The 22524-nt window shown below is 36.1% G+C and overlaps 4 protein-coding genes across 8 annotated transcripts; 3 read left to right on the top strand and 1 right to left on the bottom strand.

Annotated features, from left to right (window-relative positions):
- Nucleotides 1-8016: 8016 nt before the first annotated feature.
- Nucleotides 8017-10322, top strand: LOC113289210. The gene is made up of 3 exons (XM_026538408.1): nucleotides 8017-8795; nucleotides 9291-9656; nucleotides 9759-10322. The coding sequence occupies exons 1-3, from the start codon at nucleotides 8333-8335 to the stop codon at nucleotides 10121-10123; spliced, it is 1194 nt and encodes a 397-aa protein (XP_026394193.1). The 5' UTR covers nucleotides 8017-8332; the 3' UTR covers nucleotides 10124-10322.
- A 129-nt stretch (nucleotides 10323-10451) lies between these two features.
- Nucleotides 10452-16435, top strand: LOC113289211 (zinc finger SWIM domain-containing protein 7). 2 transcript variants are annotated; one of them, XM_026538409.1, is made up of 10 exons: nucleotides 10512-10958; nucleotides 11054-11164; nucleotides 11250-11357; nucleotides 11500-11619; nucleotides 12226-12374; nucleotides 13322-13379; nucleotides 13709-13777; nucleotides 13854-13949; nucleotides 15740-15880; nucleotides 16017-16435. In XM_026538409.1, the coding sequence occupies exons 5-10, from the start codon at nucleotides 12226-12228 to the stop codon at nucleotides 16104-16106; spliced, it is 603 nt and encodes a 200-aa protein (XP_026394194.1). In that variant the 5' UTR covers nucleotides 10512-10958; nucleotides 11054-11164; nucleotides 11250-11357; nucleotides 11500-11619; the 3' UTR covers nucleotides 16107-16435. The 2 variants fall into 2 exon arrangements, with proteins under 2 accessions (XP_026394195.1, XP_026394194.1); XM_026538410.1 differs by lacking the exons at nucleotides 13322-13379; nucleotides 13709-13777; nucleotides 13854-13949; nucleotides 15740-15880; nucleotides 16017-16435 and having other exon boundaries at nucleotides 10452-10958; nucleotides 11059-11164; nucleotides 12226-12363.
- Nucleotides 16436-16454: 19 nt separating this feature from the next.
- On the bottom strand, nucleotides 16455-17045 carry LOC113289212 (protein RESPONSE TO LOW SULFUR 3-like). The gene has a single exon (XM_026538411.1). The coding sequence runs from the start codon at nucleotides 16941-16943 to the stop codon at nucleotides 16629-16631; it is 315 nt and encodes a 104-aa protein (XP_026394196.1). The 5' UTR covers nucleotides 16944-17045; the 3' UTR covers nucleotides 16455-16628.
- A 1656-nt stretch (nucleotides 17046-18701) lies between these two features.
- LOC113286156 lies at nucleotides 18702-21565 on the top strand. Of its 4 annotated transcripts, none has more exons than XM_026534853.1 (7): nucleotides 18702-18834; nucleotides 19522-19737; nucleotides 20229-20557; nucleotides 20653-20704; nucleotides 20816-20901; nucleotides 21087-21195; nucleotides 21335-21565. In XM_026534853.1, the coding sequence occupies exons 3-7, from the start codon at nucleotides 20426-20428 to the stop codon at nucleotides 21346-21348; spliced, it is 393 nt and encodes a 130-aa protein (XP_026390638.1). In that variant the 5' UTR covers nucleotides 18702-18834; nucleotides 19522-19737; nucleotides 20229-20425; the 3' UTR covers nucleotides 21349-21565. The 4 variants fall into 4 exon arrangements, 3 of the variants coding, with proteins under 3 accessions (XP_026390638.1, XP_026390637.1, XP_026390636.1); XR_003329140.1 differs by having other exon boundaries at nucleotides 18764-19089; nucleotides 20812-20901; nucleotides 21335-21551; XM_026534852.1 differs by having other exon boundaries at nucleotides 18764-18973.
- Nucleotides 21566-22524: the final 959 nt, after the last annotated feature.

Genomic DNA, 22524 nt, shown 5'->3' with positions numbered 1-22524 from the left:
ACTCTTCAGAACAAACCTTGCATTGATTAAAGGATTTACTCAATAGTCGTTTAATCTCTAAAGAATTCTCCTCAAGTTTGGCCTCTAGTAAATTTCTTGACAAGCTTATTTCGGCTTTTCCCTCACGGAGAATCTTTAATTGAGAGTCACGACCATTAACTATATCAATAAGCATATTGACTTTGTGTTTCATCCTAATAACTTTAGTGGATTGAATTCTAGCTTGTCTTAGAAGTACTGCACTTTTTTTGGATGCTTCCATTTCTACTTCAGATTCAGACTCACCAGTAGGATAAAAAGGATAACACTTATCAATATTTTCCCGTTTCATCTATTTGGATAACATGACGTTCATCTATTTCCGAGTTAGACAAGTCTTTCTCTTTAATAGATTCCATAGAAACAAAACTTTTATTCCTGGTGATGCGTTTGTCAGAGATAGCACTTCTGTCCATAAAGTCGGATTGCTACGAACACAGACTTATGTGGTCTTGCGTGTTTGCACCAATTGAAAACATGAGGGTATAACAACCGCACCCAATATTTCGTTTGGAAATATGTATGGACTAAACTCCAATATAATTCCGAGAGCACCAACATAAAAGTGAGACTCAATCAAGAAAGATATCAAAGAGCTTTATCTCTTTTTCAACACAATCAGTAAATCAACTAGATAGAGATCCATGAGATTAATTGATATGAGAATAACTCGTATGGTACCAAAGACCAACGGTCGAGTGTCAATCAAATTCTACCCAACAATGAAGGTCAGATTTATCAACTGATTGAACTACGCACAACCTGTGATATTTAAATTATATAAAAAAATAAAATGCGGAAAAGAAATAACATAGACATTCAGAAAGTTTGTTAACGAGGAAATCACAAATGAAGAAAAACCCAGAGACCGCGTACAGATTTGAACACCATACTGTATTAAGCGGCTACAGACACTAGCCTACCAAAATTTAACTTTGGGATGGAATGTAGCTGAGCCCTAACCAAGTCTCACACCGATCAAGGTACAGACGCGTTACTTACGCCTCTTGAATTCCAGCATGACTCTGCGCACTTGATTCCTTAGCTGATCTCACCCACAACTAAGAGTTGGTACGACCCAAAGTCGAAGATTTATAAACAAATATGTCTCCCACATATATGTCTATCTTTTATTCTTTTTGTTCCGTATTTTGATACAAATATCAAGGTGAACAGGAACTAACTAATAATACGGTCTTATACTCCCGAAGAGCAGCCTAGAAATACTAGTCACCTCATAATAACCTAAATACTAGTCACCTCACAATAACCTAACTGATTAACATAAGAAGTTATTGGGGAATCACAAGAGTCTGAGACGAATAACTGTTGTGATTACTTTTTATATCTTACCTATCGGAGATAATTCTCCAGTAAACCTTAGAGAAGATAAAAATCAATACGATAGAACAAGTAAGATCAGAATGTGCAACTACAAAGAAAATAGTGGGATCTAGTTTCACGAATGCCAAATGAAGTCTTCAAGTCGTTAACCTAATAATGGTTTTGGAAAAACCTAGGTTAAAGGAGAACCGACTCTAGTTTACAACTAGGACACACGAGCGTGTCAGGATTGGGTTTCCCAGCTGCTAGAGTTCTCCATTATATAGTCTTTCAAATTAGGGTTTCTTACAATCAAAGCTAAGAAAGCCTAGTAACAAAGCAATTGATATTCATTGTTGGATGAACTCCTGATTTAAGATTCATGATAAGTCTGCTTAGAAACTAAGCAATTAATCTCCAATGTTAGATGGTATAGCTTGATATACACAAATGAAATATACCTATATTTAGATATGGATGAACCGTACCCAAACGTGTATACCTTGTGGGATCAATAACGTTTAACCGAAGTTAGCTATATTGACACTTATAACTTAGCCATATTCATCTAACACTTCTAGATCAATTATGATGATCAATCAATCATGTATAAAGTACTTATACAAGAACCAAATCATGAACATAATGCCACGGTTTGTAAAACTGGTTCACATACCTTAATCATTAAAGTTCCAGGAATTGAGTTGGCAAACGAACCTGAGTTCATGAGTATGAATATCACACTTTATCGATTTTAGAACCTGACCACTGTGTTCGCGAACAACAGTTCCGGAGTTTGGCTTTGTCCATTCGTTCGCAAACAGGTTATGCGAACAACAGTTCCGGACTTGGCCTTTGCCTAGTCGTTCCCAATCAGGGTACGCGAAAAACAATTTTGAACCTTTTCACAGGTAAACCAGTTCGCAAACAATAGTTCCGGACAAGAACTAGACTTCCACAGTGCACATACAAAGTATACATAGTGTGATATATCCAGGTATTGGTAGTCGTTCTAAACTCTTATTTAATCATTGAAAATTTTTTAGAAGACGACAATGGTAATCTTACACATACCACTAGCTTCAAGCAATTTTCAAGTGATTAATCGATGAATACGAAACTTTCCAAGTTAACATCAAATGACTGTCTCACACAAATCATGTAAGATGTACAGGGTAATTTTCACATGATCATCTTTGACATAATATTTAGTTTCCAACAAATAAATTGTTTCCAACTAAACTCGTCAAGTATACGATGAACTTAGCTAAAGCTAAAAGCTTCCAACACATATTTCGAGAAATAGATAAGCGAGATAAACTCGACTCAAAATATCAACTGTGTATAATATAAAAGTCTATATAGCTATACGACTTAGTCTCTAGAAGATAGAATAAAATAGACTTCTGAGTGATAGATAAGTTTTAGTCTCCACAAAGCTCTTCAGTAGATCTTTTTCTTCTATTGGTGAATGTCGTGAAGTCTGGAGCTCAACTACACAGTTCTATCCTAGTGTGAGACATAGCTATAAGTAGAGTAGAAATCAAGTGTATAGTTTTGATCAACTAAATTTGACAAACAAGCTTGAGATAGCAACGATTGCGAGTTCGACTGAGCAACGCTCTAACAAGAGGCTTTGATAATCGCATACCCATGCATGTTCTGAAGAGGCTACACACTCAGTCATTGATCATCTTGACTTAACCTTTCATATATTCTTCTGAAGCTAGGCCAGAACTTTATAAATTTATTATTTTACGATTTAGCCTTCGTCAAAAATCCACCATCAACACCATCCAAGAAGCCTTAAACCTAAGTTTTGTAACTTAGGGGAGCTGAAACACCATAAAATGATGACAAAAATGTACGATGAGTTTCCGGATTACAAGTAAATTGTGCAATAAAATATATGAAGAATTTATAGCAAAGTTTCCCAAAAGTATTTCCTAGAGTATCCCAAAGATATTCTCAAGACTTGTCGTAATTAAAAAAGGTTTCACCTATTTGCCACCCATACTTTTCCTATTTTCCACCCTCATTAGAATTTGCAAAATAATTCTACTATTTAATTATATTTTTTCATATTTACCACCTACAGTACTTAAATTAAATTTAACTATAACTATCACCACTCCTAATCCTAAGTTAAAATTTTATTAAATTGATATCCAAGTATGTTGTTCCATTTACTCCCACCAAATAAAACAGACTGAATAAGAAAACTCAAATATTCTCGTAAGAAAACTCAAAAATTCTCATTAAGGGAGTAAATAACGTATCCTAACAACATTTCACAAGAATCCAGAACTTCGATTAATGTCTACTTTGCCCAATTTTTATGGCAGCGAAGGGGAATATTATTTTTAAATATTTTTTATAATTATATCCTTATGGATAATAATTAGTGAAATTTGAAATGATTTATTTCTCAAACTACACCGTGGATGTTCGCAAACTTCATACCATTAAAAAGCATTTTAAACACCTACGTAACGAATATAAACATGCCTATCAAATTATGCATACTTCTTACTTCTTATACTAACAGTAATTAATTAAAATGATAATTTTAAAACTATCTCCTTATTTAATGATATAGGTCATTTATTATGGGACAAAATCTAAAAGTAAATAGATCAACTAATAATACAACGGAGAGAGTATTACGTAAAACTGATTTAATCTTGTTGAAGTACATCAAGAGAATAAAAGATGGTCGTCCAAAATAATACAACGAAAAAATATTAATAACAAAGATAAACAGTAGTGATCTTGCACAAGATCAGAACCCAGAAGACTAAAGAAAGAAATCACCACCGATGTATCTGAGTTAAAAACACAATACGTTATTGATAATGCTTCAAAAAAAACAATACGTTGTTGATAGAGCTGTAAGATTAGAAAAATAAAAAATGAAAATCACCAGAAATGTACACATCACATGTGTTGATAGAACTGAAAGTCGTCCAAAATTGGACAACTAGATACACCTGCAGTCGATCAGTAACGATCGACTAGGTCACCTACTATGTTCACTAATGGCCGATTTGTCGTTTATCTCGAATTTGTTTTCTTAAGAAATGAAATCAGAGTCATTTTATCTAAAATGCTAACTCTTCATCATAATAGTAAAAAAAGTATAAAATTGAATTTTTTATATAAAAATTAGGTTATATTTTAGCTTTTCTTGGGTTTTGATTTTGCTACGGCGTTTCATGCTTTCTTTACGATTAAACAATTGAAAATTGAGAGATGGTGGTGATTCGTGAACGAGGATGGCGTAAAAGAACAACGCGCCATCGAGGATACTAAAATTAATTGGAGATATAAATTATTTCCCTTAATCAATAGTGTTTGTTAAGAGGTGTTTTTCGGGATGAAAATACGAAATTACTTTTTAAAACAATAAAAGTTAAATCAAACATAAAAATACCCTACTCCCTTATAAATTTGAAACATTTCTCACTCCCTTTCAAATTCCCTTCTCCTTTTCTGCCGGCTCCTCGCTTTGAACTCTTTTTTTTTTTACATTCGGTAGGGATGGAGACCATGCCGGTAGTGATGAAGACCATGCCGATAGTGATGAAGACCATGCCGGTAGTGATGAAGACCATGCCAGTACTGAGTGCGGACATGGTTATTTAGGATGAAGGCCATGCCAGTACTGAGTGCCGGCATGGTTATTTAGGATGAAGACCATGCCGGTACTAGGTTCCTCAGTACCGTCATGGTTATTTAGGATGAAGACCATGCCGATACTGAGTTCCGACATGGTTATTCAGGATGAATACCATGTCGATACTGAGTTCCGACATGGTTATTCAGGATGAAAACCATGCCGATACTTGCTATTTCAGACAAATTTTTTCTGTATGTTTTTGTCCTCAAACCGGCATGGTTCATTTGGAAATCGACCATGCCGGCACCACTACCGGCATGCTCGATAATACTTTTACCATGCGACACTGAGTTTTTCAGGCGTAACAATGAAGGATTCAATGAAAAAAAAATCAAATTTCAATACATTAATACCTATACATGGGTAATTGGAGTACTTGTATGTTCAGCTTGTTTACTTTCCTGGGTTGGTTCTTCACCTAAAGCTTCATGATCATAAATATCTTGATTTAATGTTGTTGCATCAACAAATTCAACGTTAATGATTTATACTAATCATCATCAAACGAACCAATTAACTTAACTAATCATAATTAACCATTAAACATGATTAGTGAGGAGCAGATTAGGAAATAGTTAAAATTCATGGATAGGGGGTGACCTTGCTTTACCATTTAAATCCCATTTTTGTCTTTTTCCTCTATCCCCCAATTAGTTTTAGTATCACCCAATTGCGCGTTCTAAAAGAACAACAAAATTGGTTAAAAAAACCAAAATCAATAATTTCTTGATGAAAAAGACATGTAAAATTTGATACCGTTTAAATGGACCACAATGTAAAAATAGCCAGGATGTAAACGGTTTCATCCTACCCATTTTCAAATATTTTTTCTTATTTTTAATTTATATCAGGATGCATCCAGTTTCATCCTCGCTCTTTTTTAAGTTTAAGCCATGATGAATCCAGTTTCATCCTTGCTATTTTTTTGGTATCCATTTCGCCCATACTAATTTTTACTCGTCCATTAGAACCATATTTTAAAAATATTTGGACAAATGACCCATTTTTCGAAAAAAAAATGTGGTCGGTGGAAGAGAATTATTTTGTGCCGATTTTTTTCCGTATAGTTATTGGGGTGATTTCATTGTTGGGTGTGAATGAAAAAAATAAAATGTGGTATTTGGGATATATGATAAAAATACTAGGTGGTGAATGGAATAAGTAGGGTGATAATTAAGGTGGGTGGCAAATACGAGAAGTGTAGGTGACAAATAGTGCAGCCTTAAAAAACGGTATCTGATATAGATACCAGAAATATCCCCAAGTGTGGAAATTAGGGGTGGGACTTGGGTTGGGTTAACCCGCCCAACCCATGTCCAACCCGAACATTGGACGAACATGGACACCGTGTTTCAAGATTTTGGGAAAGCTTGGGCATAAGTTTTATAAACCCGAGTTAAATTTGGACAAGCATGTGCACAAATATTTCTAACCCAAGCAACTCGCCCAACCCGAAGAACTATAATATAGTTATATAAAACTATTTTTATAATTCGTATTATTATCTATTTAGAGTAATTTTGGATATTATATTCAAATCTAATAATGAAAATATAAATTATATTCATCTCATTAATCATTCAATATGATAAAAGTTTATATTATTGTAAATAATCTTCCGTAATTTGGAAATTTGAGATAAATAGAGCAATTAAATCTTATTACTACTAAAATTTGTTATTATGATGTCCAGCGAAACTTGGGCCAACCCGAGGAACATAACTTGGCCGGGATTGGGAAGTACTTCCATGGGTTCCACGCATTCGATAGGCAATCTGGACAAAAAATTCCTAGCTCGTGTCTGCCTCGGTCAAGCCTTCTAACCCACGCTCAACCAACCCAAGTCCCACCCCTAGTGGAAATTCGATTCACAGCCGCTATAGATGCTTAACCAATATAGAAGTATTCGTATTGCATAGGTTAAAGATAACCAAGGTTTATACATGCTTAAGAAATCGCTGAGACACTTGAAGAGCTCTCTAAACCAAATTGATCTTGCAAAAGGACAAAACATGATATACATAGATACATTACATTGTTTAGCTGCTCTATAATAGAAAGGCAAACTAGCATCAGTTACACATCCTATCATGTACAAAAAGTTCTTAAGAGGCAGAATATGTTGAATACACTTCCAAATGAAAAATTTAAGCCTTTGTCAACAATTTATAAGTCATAGAAGAGGAGGGATCCCCTCACACTTTTATTATCACACTATCTCACACGTTAGGCGTTATTTTTACGAATAAAAATCAAAATATAATGAATTTGAAGCTAATATTTTGGGGATATGTTCCTCTTACTAAGTTCTACATACTTACCAAAAATGAGCGTTTTCCGATACATATAACACTACCATCTACTACTTTGAAAATGAGCAGTCGAAAATCAACAGATTTCTGTCCGTCGAAATTATTACCGGTAGATTGTGAGGTTTTATATTTCGGAATGCGCTCATTTTTGCTAGGTATGTAGAGCTTGGTAAGATGAACATATCTCCAAAATATTAGCTTAAAATCCGTTATGGTTTGGTTTTTATTATCAAAAATTAACCCAACATATAAGATAGTGTGATAATAAAAGTGTAAGGGGATCCTTGGACGTCATAGAACTAGCCAAATCTTTTGGTGGGTTTTGGTCATACCCAAATGAGAACTATAAAATTTGTCACAAGTAGCCTTATATTGTCAAAGATGAAAGACCACATAACAGTGTCTTGACTGTTGACTTGGAAAAAGAAAATCTTATAATCTTATGGATTTCCTCTTTGAGAGAATGACCCATGCGATGCTTGCTTGTCCAAACTGTTATTTGTTTTTTTGTCTAGCAGGTCAGCTACAGAGTTGTCATCCTCTAGGTGGTAGAGTGGTGGGCTTGGCAAAAAGGTGGTTGAGATCTGGAAAGAAACAGATGTCCTCCCCCATATGCTAATGATTTCTCCATTTGCAACCTCCCATTCCAGATAATAATAATAATCCACTCCCTCTCCACGAGCATTCAAACAAAAGCAAGCCAAAACTCAACTACACAAGCAACAACATCAAATCAAAAAACAAACAAACAATAGTGTTCTGATGTGAATAAATGTAACTAATGAAGTCTTCATTCCTTAAGCAAATTACAAGAATATTCTTGTATTTTCAATTTAAGTTTTCTGACCATCACTTGACATGTTGTACCCATAACGAAGATGAAGCCTTATTTCCTTAGTTTATTTTTATTCAACTCCTCCCCATTATATAAACAACCCAATTTTCATCTCAGTACAGTACTTACTGTGTACAAGACCTCATGAATGATTTCATTTTAGTTGGAGAAAACAGAAAAAAGATGAGGAAACAATTTTCTCCAAGTGATGAAGATGACAGCCATAGTGATATTCTATCATCGAGTCGTTCGTCTTTCCATAATTGGTGGAGATCAGCAAAAGAATTTGATGAAAATGGTAATCTGAAACTTGATTACAGCAATCTTATTACAGATCTTACACCAAGATTGAAAGTTATTAGAGAAATGGAAAGACTTGCTTTAATTGCTACTGATGGTCTTGATGATCTTAGACATAAACTACTAAGTTATAAGTCTGGTGATTTTTGGTTACCAACTGGTGGAATTAAGAAAGAAGACATGGAAATTTCTCCAATTATGACAATTCTCTTAGTTGGATTTTCTGGTGCTGGCAAGAGCTCAATTATTAATCTCATGTATAGTGTTCTTGGTAGATCTGGTCTCATTCCTTTCACTCAAACTTCAGGTAATAATTCTTAATTCAGTTCATAATTTTCAGTTCCCAATTGTGTCTCTGTTTTTCTTTTGAATCTAGAATAGTTGAGTTCGTTACCGGATTGGATCCCGTTTGCATTGTAGTTTGACTTCAATGACTGGACATCTAGGGGTAAAGTAGTCTTTTGGTCAGGCCGCAGCCGCCAAATCGAGAGACTATTGGGACATGATGCCAAAATAAAGGGTCAAAACCGGCCAGAAATTTCTTAAGCCACCACCACTAATGAAAAACTCCAGTAGTAGATCATATTCAGAACTTTCTTGCTTAAAACTTAAATTTTCAACCGCTTTTTGTTTGGAGGGAATGCGTACTTTCTCGTTGTACACTTGTTCTAAGGGTGTTTTGGTACATTTTGTCTGGGTTAATTTCTTTTAAAATGGGTGGTAATTTTTTGTTTCAAGTGATGACCAGAACTTAGTTTTTTTTGCATGGAGACATTTTGTGACATTTTGCGTGTATGTACAGGGGTGTCATCAGAGTATACAACGATGTTCATGGAAGAACACAATGTTTTAAGATCTATGAGAAGTGGATTTTGTGTTTACGATTCGAGAGGTTTAGATTACAGTCAATTAGGTGAGAGTCTAGAAGGTTTAAATAACTGGATGGTGACTGGAATTCACCATCACCAACTCTGTCGTAGACCAGGAGTAGAAGAAAATTTGACGGGGCCTATAATGCCGTCTACGTCTAGGTTTATAAGGAGGCGAGTTAACTGCGCTATGGTGGTAGTGAACATTGCAGAGATTTACAAAGCATTATTGAAGGGCGATTCAAAGCCGTTGGAGTCTACCAAAGATCTCTTCTACTCTCCATCTATGAGAAAATCCAGTAAGTTTCTATTTCTTCCCCTAATAACAAAAACATAAGACATATGACTCCTAGTTTGAAGGGTTGCGATTTAAGGTGTTCTTTTTTTTTTGGTGATTACAGATGAAAATCCAATCCTGATCATGACGCACAGTGATAAGTTAACGGTAGAAGAAAGGATCGACGGCCGGATTAAGATATGTGAATTCCTGGGGATATCAGAAACAAGTGGAACATACGACATTGTTTGTTTAACTGAGCATGGGATTTTAGCTGATGAATCAGACCCAATTACTGCATACGCCTTAACTGAAGCAATATATAGGGCTTTGATATTCTCTGACAGAACTCATTCACCAAAGACAAATTACAAGGACTACTTTTCTAACATTCTTAACTTGATTATTTGTTTCATAGCAGGTATATTTACTTATCTTGCTCATTTCTTCTCACAATTGGCTGATCCCAATAAACTCAAACGGATGTGAAGAGCAAAATGAGGGAGAAATTACATGTTATAGGGTTTGGATTTCCTTAATGGGTGCTTTTGTTATTTCTTGTTGTAATAATGTTTATGAACTTCATTTTTGTAACATATTTTCCTTTGTGTGTTGGTGTGTCTAGTTATAAGCATAATGTGTGAGGGGTTGTATCTATTTTAATCAATATAAGAAAATTTCGTAAATATTTGATCATTTTATTGAAAGTGTACCAAATCGGCATTGACTCGGTTTAAATCTCAATCTGGTGCTCTGAAAGCCATACGCAACTGGCACCCAATTTTCATAGCAACACATCTCCGCACGAGGATTTGCCTTGGTAGGTCGAGAATATATTGTTGTACATCCGGTGGTCTGATCAAAATAAATAAATATCGGTGGTCATTTCCGTCTATTTCAAAAGCTAAGGCGTATTAAGAGGAAAATAAATAAATATTCGAGACTCAGAAACTCAAATCAGTCCAGTAGTCCGCTGTTTCTTCCCCGGTCCGTGTTTCCCTTTGAGGCAAACCAACAAACAAACGCTCACATTTTCGCGCGGCGTTGCATTTGATGCAAGTACTCAGCGAATATATTCTTTGCATAATTGCGTTACTAGTTGATTATCACGTTTCTCAGACTGATGAATAGTAGTTTCAATTCACCGAATCCGCTGAAGAACGCATACTGTATTTATTTATTTTTAATTGTAAACCCTAGCTGCGGTTTGATGTTTCTCTTGTAGGAATTATAAAAGTTAAATGTCTTCAAGCAATTTGGTTGCAGAAGCAGTTTGGAGTGAGATTAAATCGACTCGTTCAGTTACAGATAATCATCTTTCCATGTTAGTATTTTTTCTGTGTTAATTTCAATTTTTCAATTTTGAAACTAGAATTGTTTAGGAAGAAACGCGGTTTTGAAGACTAGGTGTTTTTGTAGTTCAGATTGCATTTCTTGTACGGGAAGAACCTCGAGCGTGCTACAAAGATAGTTGATCAGAGAGGTGTAAAGAGAATTGTTGGAGAACCTAGTGGCCGTTGCGTTTTTCAGGTTAACAATATTCCTCATTTATTTTTGTTTCTCATCTTTATTCATTTGGATTAGTTGTAGAAATTTTCATTGTTTTATATATCAGGTTGTGGGGGAATCAAGGAGAAAAGAAGAGTATTTCTGTTTTGCTGAACATTATTGTGCTTGTTATTCATTCTTTTACGACATTGTCAACAAAGGAGAACAGATTTGTGTAAGATTTCATGTTTTCTTCTTAACCCTCTTTATGGTTACGCCATAGAGATAATCCCTCGTTTTGCATTGCTATTTGGTGTCGACCTATTCGAGGGTTCTGTGGTACTGAGTGTTTGTTTTTCATTTCTGTTTTCTTCCAGTGCAAGCACCAATTAGCTGCACAACTTGCTGTATCTGTAGGAGCTTGTGTGGAGGTCAAGGTGTCTGATGAGGAGCTAGCGCTTCTTCTTTCCAAACTCTGATAACTTAGAGCGTAAGAGGTAATACTTGACTTGGTGATAAGTTAATGCTTTTGATTCTGAAAGAAAAATCTTTTGACTTGTTTGGAGGAATGAGGCTGTAATCTAAGATCTTCGGTACCTTTATTGGCAACCTGAGAACATTATTTAGGTTTCCGTTACATGATTAATTTTTTGTCACTTATCTGTTTGAAGAGAATAGGTTAATGTGTGTAATGTTCTAGGGGACCGAGACAATCTCTTCCTGTGCTATTTATATACCGTTTAATGTTTAGTTTGAAATCTTATCGATATGACACCATAAAGTACAGACTGTAGAGGGTTTTTATATACACATAATACATTCAGACATGCACCTTTTACACGTAAATTCAAAATACACCAAATGGGATATGAGGTTTGTGGTATATAATGGTTGACATGTGCACCAACCCATGCAATTTTGTACAATTCATATATGCTTAATATAGCGTAGTTTTTGTACTGATTTTATTTTAGAGAAATAGATTAGGGACCAAAAGAAGGCTAAACTGCTGTTTTCTGACTTTGTCATCATCACATTTTGTTAGCTTCCAAACTTATTCTGTGTCGTTATTCATTGAGCATGTTCTCTTTGTGAATTTACAGATGAAGTGCTTAAGTCCGGTCCACTTGTTTCGTACTGTGATGAAAACAAATGAACTGAAGCCAGGACGGCTGCTAGGTTTGGATGTGGGACACAAATATGTTGGGTTGGCTATATCAGATCGTGAAAATAGAGAAGCTTTACCTCTAAGGTAAAACCGTCAATTCTATAGTCCACATTGTACCTCTAAATTAAAGTATATTAAATTTTCTGCTTAGAGGGCATTACAGAACACTTGTCTATGTGTGGTTTATGGGATTTGAGGACACGAAACTGTGTTTTCAGTTTCCAACCTCTGGTTAGTACCTCTCACACCCTCAGATAACCTGGAGTTAAAGCAAATCAACTATTAAACTTCGAGAAGCTTTACCTTTAAGGTAGAACCATCGCTGCTATATTGCACATTACACTCTAGTACTTCACTGAAGTACTACGATTTTCTGCTTAGAGGGAATTACATAACACTTGTCTGCACGTGGTTTTGGGTTTGAGGACACAAAACTGTGTCTTTCAGTTTCCAACCTCTGGTCAATACCTTTCACACCCTCTGGTAAGTTGGAGTTAAAGCATATCAACTATTAAAAACAAAAACTGTTAAGAATGATGGAAATATGCGGTATCAGCATTCTTACTTTGCCGTAGCAAACTAGTTTTCCGGGTTTTGTATGGCCGAAAATCTAGTTTTACACATGTATTTCAAGTTCCCTTCCAGAGGGAGTTACTTAAGTTTCATCCTTGGTTAGCCCAAAACCTTCATCTTGGTCCAGGAGGAATGTTGTGCTTTTTCTACCAAGTAGCGACCGGTTGAACGAGGTCTTCAACTCTTGTAATTGTGTGGTGGATGCAGAAAACACTGATCTCGAGCATATTGTGGAACTGATTTTCGAACCAAGGAAATTTTCCCCACAAATGGAACATCCTATGGACCACAACTTTTGTGAATTTTATTTAGTTACGTTTGCTTCTATGTATATGCTATCTGTTCTTTTGAATGTGGCCATGTTTTGGATCACCATTTGCTTCTCTGTTATCTGGTTTTATCTTAGTTCAGTTGCGCTTTGTGTTACTAATGTAGTTGTGTGTATTATGTTGCTGCAGCGTATTAGTCCGTAAACAGACAAATATTGATCTAATGGCAAAAGATTTCCGAACTTTGGTATGTTCATCATTTTCATTTGGTTGTCTTTCTTTGTAAGTTCTTTTACATGTTTGGAACATTGTAAGAAAAGCATTTAGAACTTGATTTCCGCATCACTCAGGGAAAAAAAAATTCTGATGCATATTCCCCTCTAATTGATTATATTGGTCCACTGTCAGCTGTCATGTTTGATGAGACAATGTAATTAGCCACAACTTATGTAGTCTTTTCTAAGTAACAGCTAACCTAGCATTGTGAATTAGGATGAAAGCATTATGTCATGCTTGGTCTTCCAAACTTCGTGTTGTGTTTTTCAAGTCTGTTTGATTGCTGGCGTTCTTATGCAGATTTCCGAACTTTCTTTAGGGGGGCTCGTTATCGGCTGCTGTTATACTCGAAATGTTTCACAAGTAGAAGTGAGTCTCTGTTTTGTGATTCTGTCATGAACCCCTCAATTTCTTATTGCTCACCATCTGTTTTTCTTTGGATTAGAGTTTCCAAGTAAAAGATCTAGTTCAAGATCTCCGTAAGCGAGAAGAACTTGAAGATGTAAAATTTACATATTGGGAGGAGCATTTTACTTCAAAGGTTAGTCCTCAATATCTTTAGGGATTTTTCATCCAGATAGAACAGGCGTTAAAGAATAGGATGTGCTGAAGACCTAATAGTCACACTGGAGGTTGATTATGCTAAGGAAACCCTTTCATGTGACTGTTGTTCTGACCATTTTTGTTGGTTCTTAAGGCGGACGTGGGTATGTTTTGGATCAGTCTAGACTTTTAGTTTTTAAGGTTTTCCGTGAACCAAACCTGTAGCTCATGACATGTCTTTTGTTTGTATGTGATAGTTATAAGTGGTCTTAGAAACCACCTAAAGTCAATACTTCATATGCAAGAAAATCCCTAAATAGTTAAAACCAAAAGCAAGATTTTTTTTTTCTTGTTTCAGAAAGTCTTTTTCCTCTCATCAACCCCATCTCCATTAATTCACCTTGGTTCCAAGGGTTTTATAGTGTGAATCAGTGTATTATTTTTCTAGTCGAAAACAATCACTGAATCTGCTTCAGGGGTTTAAGTTCTATTTAAGTGTGTGATAAAGAATGGCCTTTGGGATTTGTAGTTCCGAGGTATGTCCTTCCATATTTGATTTAGTATTGCTTTCTTAGCTTGATTTGGCAAAGATTACAGTGTAAACTTTACAATGTTAAGCAGTATGCATGGTGATTTTTTCGAAGAATTTGAGGTTTACCCACACAACCATGGATGTATGCAGTGAACAACTAGGATTGGCTTATGGAACATATTCTACTGGGCTACGCAGTTTAGGGTTGAATTTTAAGGTGTACAACTAGGATCCCAAGCACACTAGCTTGGCACCTTTGGGTGACTTCACCTCGATTCATGACCAAAATCTGACGGCAATGTTCTTCAGTCATGCCATGTTGAGCAAGAAGCTGAGTGCCAAATAGCGATTCGTCGCTGCTTTTGCACCCATGGGAAGCGCTTACCACATGGGTTTAAGCGTGGTAGGCAATAGAGTCCAAACTGAAATGCTACAACTTTGGCAAGGGACACTTCGCTTGTGACTGCCCTGAGCCAAAGAATGCAGCTCTATTCATATAACTCTCTCATCATTTGTGCGTGTTCTTGGGTATTGATTTCTCACCCTCTCCTTCATGGGGCTTTTATGCGCAGGAGCCCAGAACAACTAGGGATTGAGTAGGATGAATTTATTAATGCTGCATTTCAAGTGGTGCCCATAGGCTGTACATGACAACAGTTGCTAAGAAGCTTTAGGATTCACCCCAACATCCTTCGTGTTGAAACCAGTTCCAGGTGATGCTAAAAAAAAGAGGGTATGAGGATGCCTTCTTAGACATAAAAACCAGAAAAATCAAATGTTATTACTAACCGATTAACCTTAGGATTCTGATGTGAATTTTCATTATCATGTTTGATTCAGGTATTAACTATGAGCAATAATACCACTTTTCACAATAAAACCCTCAGAAGTAAGCTGATATCTAGAGATAAAATTAAAGTTAAAATCTTAGATATAAATCATTTGTTTCCCACTTGGTTAACGAAAGGAGTTTCTCATAGTCATGTATCTACTGCTGGTTTATGGGCTTACTGAAAGCACTTGCGACCAGCCACTCCAATATGGAATAATCAGACTAGTCAATTGAAGCTATGCATTACATAGGTGAGCACTCAAGTGTGCTAATGTTTGTGAATCAAGATGAGCTGCCGAAGTATGCGTTCGCTCCTCCTGCTTCATCTAAATGCCATGTGTTCTGCGTAACTCTATATGATCGGTGCGTTATGACTTCTGGCTTGGGGGATGATTGTAATTCTAACTACTGCTGTCTTTATCAGATCGTTCTGAATACCATAAACCCTCTGAAGTATCTCCATAATAATAACAAAATTGTGGACTACAAGGCTGAGGCAATAAATCGTCGCCGTTTTGATGAGAAAACTGCCGTCGACAAACTTGCTGCAGTTGCTATACTCCAGGTAAGGATAACAACACTTCTTTTCATGTGTCTTACAGTATATTGACTTCAGAGTGGCTAAAAACAAACTATAGAACAAATTATGGAGATTTCTTTCAGCATTTTATCTAACATACTCATCTGTTTCTTTGGTGCAGGAGTACCTGGACTTCATGAACAGAAGTTCACAGTTGCACAATCCTTCTAGCACCCATGATATAGAGAGATCAGTAGGTGGTGGGACTTAACTTAAAAAGGCGAGAGTAAAATTTGCTTGATAGTTGAAAACAAGGCCGGACTCGGAAGTCTCTCGGGTATAAGACACGCGTTTCTTTTTTTAATCAGGTTTTGCTGCAGTTAAAGAGCAAAATCCGATCTCTCTTTATCTGGTTGTTGTGTTAAAAATGGGAGTTCATCGATTATCTATGAGAGCGGTGAGTTAGCTAAGTCATTGCTCTTAAGCAATTCTTGTTCTAGATCCTCTTCTTTCTTAAACTAGTGTCATCCAAAACCTCTGTACTTTTTACTCTAATTATATGAAGTGAGGAGTTATAATTTTAGTTTTTGCAAGAACAAAGCATTTTGTTAAAGATAACTAGATTTGAATTCACATTAGACTGATTATCTCAAAAACTTGGAACCAACAATTTCTCACAACTTATCCAAGAGATTTACACAAACTCATCTCAAAATCAAACAAGAAACAAACTCAAGTAATATTTATAATTTCACCCACATGATTTTCTCGGGGTGTTTTATGTTCTTTAGATCTAATAACTGACTTTGATAAATTGGTTGGGGGGAGAAGAATTAACAGATTGGAGAAGCGTTTGAGCCTGAGAAAGTTGTTCATGTAAAGACCGAATCTGAGCTTGATATAAACGTACATGGTCTAAAGCTTCAGCTTCTAATTCACCGAGTTGAGAACAAAGTCTTTCCTCGGCTTCTTCAACTACATAAAGTCTTTGTGTAGTTTTTTCAAGCTCTCGTCTCATTCTTTCTTCTCGTTCCAAACTCTTCTTTAATTCAACTTCTAACTCTTCATTTCTTTGCCTCAGAATCTCATCTGCAATATTTTGAGCCATCACTGGATTCTGATAAAACTGGTGAAAATAGAATTAGCGAAGGAAAGAAATAATTGGCAACGAATGATTTAGATTTCTAGGTATGTCTGGTTTGATTTGATTCTCCTTAACGAACTATGCCAGTGGCTCGGAGTCCTTTTTATAGGCATATCATAGGATGTCTAGGTTCAATGTATCTGTCATGGAAAGAAAATACTGTTATCGCATTTGCTGACGTACGTGCCTCTCATTATTATTTTTCTTTTTGTTTATCTGCTTTGATTCTGATATTTTGAAGTCGATAGCATAGTATGTCTAGGTTCAATGAATCTTCAGGTAAACAAGCTAGTGATGATGATATTTTTGTGACTTCAAAATTGATACCGCTTGTCGGAATAATTGTTTAAGCGCTTTTTCTTTTTACCGACCTAGAAATGGAACCATTAAGCACTCAAGTAGTGATACGCGATGTTAACCAACTTGGGTTAGCCCGGTTCCAATTTGAGATCAGATGTTTGAATTCCCGACTATTTCATGTCCCGGCTTCCAAGGAATCATTTGAATCGACGGTGTAAACCAAATTACACGGTATCAATTTTATGCAGAAGAAGAAGGTGATGAAATGTCACAAATTTCACTTTATAAATTCTATAAAGAACAAGAAGGTGGTGAAATGTCGCACCATATTTGGGTTGGGATATTATCTAAGAATATTCTTGACTTATTCCATAATATGGATATTATTTTGTCACCATTTATCCAGTAAGTACTCGGTAACGATCAGCCAACCAACCATCAAGCGGTAAACAACGAAAGAGTGGTTGTGGTGGGAGGAGACGAATAGAAAAGCCAAGAGTCAATTTGTCATTACTTTTTCTTGCCATTTGATAATACTTTTACTGTCTCCAAGGGTCTGCTTGGTTGGAAGGATTTGCAAATCAAGGTGGTTTGGTTGGAAGGGTCTAGTAGTCTGTTTTTTGGTTTTCATACCTTAAATCTAACGTAATCTGATTATACTTGTAGTTCTTTTCTTGTGCATATATTTCCTTTCTTTCGATTTCTCAAGTTTAGGAACTAGTATTATACAAAGTTCAAGTGGTCTGAAACAATTTCGTCCCATGTTATAATGTGAATTATTATTATACAAAGTGGGATAGGGAGGTTCATGGTTTGCAATGGTGGACAAATGACATGTGCATCAGCACATGCCATTTTGTACCATCCACGGCCAATGGTGGTTTCTTTGTAGAGGCATAATACAGGAGACCATGTGTTTTTCTTCTTCTTTGTTTTATAATCAACGATCAAAAAAGGAGGCTAGAGGTCTGCCTCAATAGTAGGCAAAAGCTAAATTAGAGGTCTAGACCATAAACAAGTTTTAGAGTTGCTTTGACCCAGTAGCGGTATGAGCTACATTGTTGCAAGTTCTAGGTTAAAAAGTAAAATACAGGATACAAGACTCACTACACAAAATTCCCGGATTAGTAACAGCAATTCGTAATGGCTTTGTGGCCGTTACAAAATTCCCGTTACAAAATTCCCGTTACAACTGCCCGTTACGAAACGGTTGGAACAGGCAGAGACCGTTTCTAGTTTTCCAAAACTTTGTAACAAAGGAGAGCCGTTACGAAATTTTTTATAGGCGTGCCAGCCACACGCTTGGTCAAACCTGGGTCGTAACACCTGAGTTCTTTCTGGGGCCCACATTTCTAACAATCCATCTACACCGTATATACCTATACTAATATTTCACCCTTCATATGTTTCTCGAGATGCACTTTCAAACATATAACCCTAGATAATATTCCCTTCATCTTTTATTTCTTTTCTATCCTATCATTCTGCCGCATCGTCTCAAGACTCTCAACCTCTTCATCTCTGTTGCTTTCTCTCAATCTCTCTAACCAAAACCGTGAGGAACTTCCTTCAATTCTGATTTTCTATACACATCTTCCTCCTCTTTTTTTTCTACTTTAAGAACTTCATAACCTAATATGCTTTTGAGGGTGATTGATGTTGTATAGATTTGTTAAGAAGATTGAAAAATGTTGGTAAGGTTGATTGATTACTGTAAGAAGCATGTCGAGAATCCTATGAGATGGTTGTTCTGCTGATAATGAATTTGTTAAAATCGATTAGCCTACCTTGTTCTATTTTATCCGATAAGGTTTTTTTCCTTCGATTTTCTAGATCTTATTCTTTATTTTGGTTTCTTTATCAAGAGTATTATCTCTGTGTATGGTTCGGATTCGATTGTATCTATGTCATTGATTTATGGGTTTTTGAGATTATGTAGCGATTTAGGGTTTTCATTTAGGGGTTTTTGTTTCTTTGATTCCTGTCAATGAATCAATTCAAGCTTCAAAACCCTAATGATTTAACCATCATACATAATATGTGTGCTTTTTGGTTTTATAGATTTTGGGTTTTTTATGATGATTTTGTAGAAGAAGTGTTGGGGTTTTTGTTTATGATTTTGTTTTGAATTTCTGTTAAATTGTTTATTTTCTTGGTTTGGTTATTGCTTCATTTTCTGTCAATTGTACTTGATAATCTGTGATTATGTTTGATAAATGATTGAATTTCATTCTCCTATCAGATGAGGGCTCTAGAGTAAACAATGAGGTGAAGTTGCTGTTGGGTTGAACTTTGATGAACTGAGAAATTAAGAATGTCATGGGGCTGAGAATGATACAAATTTGTGATGTTTTTGGCTGATTCTTGAGCTAAGAATTCAGAGAAGAAAGAGTCTGGTAAAACTAAGCTCACTATATTTTTTGGTACTCAGACTGGTATTGCTGAAGGATTTGCTAAGGTAAAGTACAATTAGTTTCTTTTTTTAGGCAATTCGTTTCTTTTGGGGTTTAGCTGTATTTTGCCGAATTTGGGAATTTTTTTAGTGTTCATCTCATTGGTAGGAATATTTGAATATTCTTTGAATCTGTTGGATTAACAGAACCAACACCTTAGTCTTAGAGAATGAAAATGATGAACTCAAGTACTTCGATCTTTCAGGCAGTAAAGTTAATTGACGGGAAACTGCATAAACTTTGTTAAAGTTATGAACCTTTTGTGTCTGTAACTTAGTTTTTGAGAATAATAACACGTCTTCCACAGTAGGTTAGGAAAACCATGGAGAAAGGTGTCCAATGTAGTTGAATCTGCACTTAATTTTCTTACTTTACTGTAAACTTTATAATGCCTTAAAAGTCCATATTTCTTTCCCTTAGGTTTTAAGTTGCTTGACGTTGATCCTAGGTGCTTGAATTTTTTGTTGTACTCGGCTCAAGTTTGCGTTTGTTGTAGGTATTGGCAGAAGAAATTAAGGCAAAGCACAAGAAAGCATTTGTTAAAGTAGTTGACCTGGTAAGTGTTGCATGAATTGTTGTCTGCAGCTTATGAAATGCCTGCTGATTACAGTTCGATTACAAGTCTTACTAAGAAATCTAGAAACGACGAGGAGGACCAAACTAGGGTTTCTGCTGCAACGATGTCTTTAGGTGATGGAAATTCACATGAAATTGATAGGGATTTGCATAGTAGACAGCTTGCTGTTTATGGAAGAGAAACTATGCGGAGACTTTTTGCTTCCAATATCCTTGTTTCTGGGATGCAAGGTCTCGGTGCAGACATTGGTGAGTCTACTACTCTATTACTCGGTCTTGTTGGGTGTTGTGTTTGCTTTTATCGGGTGGGGTGTTTTACTGAGTTTGTTGTTCGTGGTGTCCAGCAAAGTTGTGAAGGAAGAGCATGCTGTGACTTGTCGTACCGCGACTGCAAAGGTGTGTTTGTCCTGCATAGAATGTGATGAACTTTTTATTTACGGTATCTTAGGATGGGAAGGAGTTGTGTTTATTTGGTTTCTGACATTGATTTCCTGGTTGTGTAGTCAGTGTATCAATGGATTGTCAAGCCACAGACTACTGTCAAGTTGAATGAGATGTTTCTTCCTGGTCGAATGTCATTTATATTCGACATGGTAATTATCTTTTGCACATGCTCTTTAGATTTTTATAGAACTTCCGATGCCCGTTATTGAGATTGGATTTTTAGTATGATAGGTGGGTTGCAAAGTGTCTTGAACTGATTTGTATGGTAGATGTTTTCCTTGTGGTGTTTTTGTATATGATGAACTAGAGGCTAACTGGTGCTTTGTATTTTCAGATTCCCGATAGTGGGTCATGGAATTACCACATCAATGGAGTGAAGCATAACACTAATCTGACGTGTGGGATAAAGCTGGGATCGATGGTGACACTGATAACATCAGCTCGTAAGTACTTTATGATTACATCATACTTTACCATATACTCTTGTGGGCGTGGATTGACACTATTGACATGTTTACTTTTCATTGAGGTTATCTGATAGCCTTTGCTTTGCCTCATCTAATTCACATATCTTGATTGCAGGTTTGGTGGGATAGCCTTGGCTTATGAACTATCTATGAACTGATTGGCATCTGATTGTTGCTTTTCAATATTGTAAGTTTTGTAAGTTACAATGTAGGAAGTTTCTATGAACTCAGCGAGTTTTTTAACTTAGATTTTGATACTTAGAAGAATTTATTTTCTTCTTTGATTGAAAGTTATATGAATTGAATGATCTTCTTGGATTGAAAGTTATATGAATTGAATGTTCTTCTTTGATTGAAAGTTATTTGAATTGAATTAATGTGATGGAATGAAAAGGGTAGGCTGGTTATTGGAATTCCGGCATAATTCCGGCTGAATATGAACTGCCGGTTAATATTTGACCTGGTCAAAATTGGTCGTCTTGACTGATTTTGACCAGGTCAATGTTGACTGGCAGTAATTTTTTTGCTGTTACAAAAAAGTTCGTAACGGCTCACAGATGTTACCACTGTCAAGTTACAAACATTTTGTAACGGCTCTCCCCGTTACGACTCGCCACGTAGTAACGGCTCCTACCTGGTACAAAATCCGTTACAACCCAAAATTCGTAACGGGCGCATTGTCGGTACAAAAAAATGTAACACCCCATTTTGAAACTGGCAGAAGCCGTTACAACCCGTTTTAGTAACGGCTAACTCCTGTTGCTAATCCCAAAATTTGGTGTAGTGACTAGAATTGAAAAACGAAATATCGATCCTTAAGCAGGGTATCCGTTTGTTGACTGCCATCGAAGTTCTCTTGAGAAAATTGGTCAATCAGAGCTTTGGCGTCACTTTCTACAATGAGATGAGTAATTTGCTGCTCAACTGCTTTCTTCAACACTTCCCAAATTGTTCTTGTTTTCGCTTCTTCCGAAGAGTATGCTTAAGGAGTGATCGCAGCATAAAAAGAAGATTTCCCAACAACATCACGAATTATGTAGCCTGCACCATTAGCCATAGATTCAAGATCAAAGGCACCATCAGTATTCCCTTTTAACCATCCTTGAGGAGGAGGCATCCAAGAAGCACCACCAATGACAATGGGATAGGGGATAGGAGGTATAAAAGGGCCTTTAACTGGAATCATGAATTTAGCTCTGGCAATAACTGTACTAGGGTTCTCCTCTTTATTTTTTTACTGAAAATCAAATTGTTTCTACTATTCCAGATAGACCACATGACAACAAAAAAAAAAAAAATTAGACT

This window comes from Papaver somniferum, chromosome 6 (assembly GCF_003573695.1).
Source record: "Papaver somniferum cultivar HN1 chromosome 6, ASM357369v1, whole genome shotgun sequence".
Classification (NCBI taxonomy): Eukaryota; Viridiplantae; Streptophyta; class Magnoliopsida; order Ranunculales; family Papaveraceae; genus Papaver; species Papaver somniferum.
The sequence above is the reverse complement of the archived record's forward strand: the minus strand, read 5'-3'. Positions and strand labels throughout refer to the sequence as shown.

Bases quoted from the DNA above. Each gene is read 5' to 3' on its own strand.
- LOC113289212 (XM_026538411.1), bottom strand. From the start codon at position 16,943: ATGGCTCAAAATATTGCAGATGAGATTCTGAGGCAAAGAAATGAAGAG.
- LOC113289211 (XM_026538409.1), top strand. From the start codon at position 12,226: ATGAAGTGCTTAAGTCCGGTCCACTTGTTTCGTACTGTGATGAAAACA. The intron at 12,375-13,321 runs GTAAAACCGTCA...ATGTTGCTGCAG, and splicing joins AGAGAAGCTTTACCTCTAAG to CGTATTAGTCCGTAAACAGA. The intron at 13,950-15,739 runs GTTAGTCCTCAA...TGTCTTTATCAG, and splicing joins AGGAGCATTTTACTTCAAAG to ATCGTTCTGAATACCATAAA.
- LOC113289210 (XM_026538408.1), top strand. From the start codon at position 8,333: ATGAATGATTTCATTTTAGTTGGAGAAAACAGAAAAAAGATGAGGAAA. The intron at 8,796-9,290 runs GTAATAATTCTT...GTGTATGTACAG, and splicing joins TCCTTTCACTCAAACTTCAG to GGGTGTCATCAGAGTATACA. The intron at 9,657-9,758 runs GTAAGTTTCTAT...TGGTGATTACAG, and splicing joins TCCATCTATGAGAAAATCCA to ATGAAAATCCAATCCTGATC.
- LOC113286156 (XM_026534853.1), top strand. From the start codon at position 20,426: ATGGAAATTCACATGAAATTGATAGGGATTTGCATAGTAGACAGCTTG. The intron at 20,558-20,652 runs GTGAGTCTACTA...CGTGGTGTCCAG, and splicing joins AGGTCTCGGTGCAGACATTG to CAAAGTTGTGAAGGAAGAGC. The intron at 20,902-21,086 runs GTAATTATCTTT...TTGTATTTTCAG, and splicing joins TGTCATTTATATTCGACATG to ATTCCCGATAGTGGGTCATG.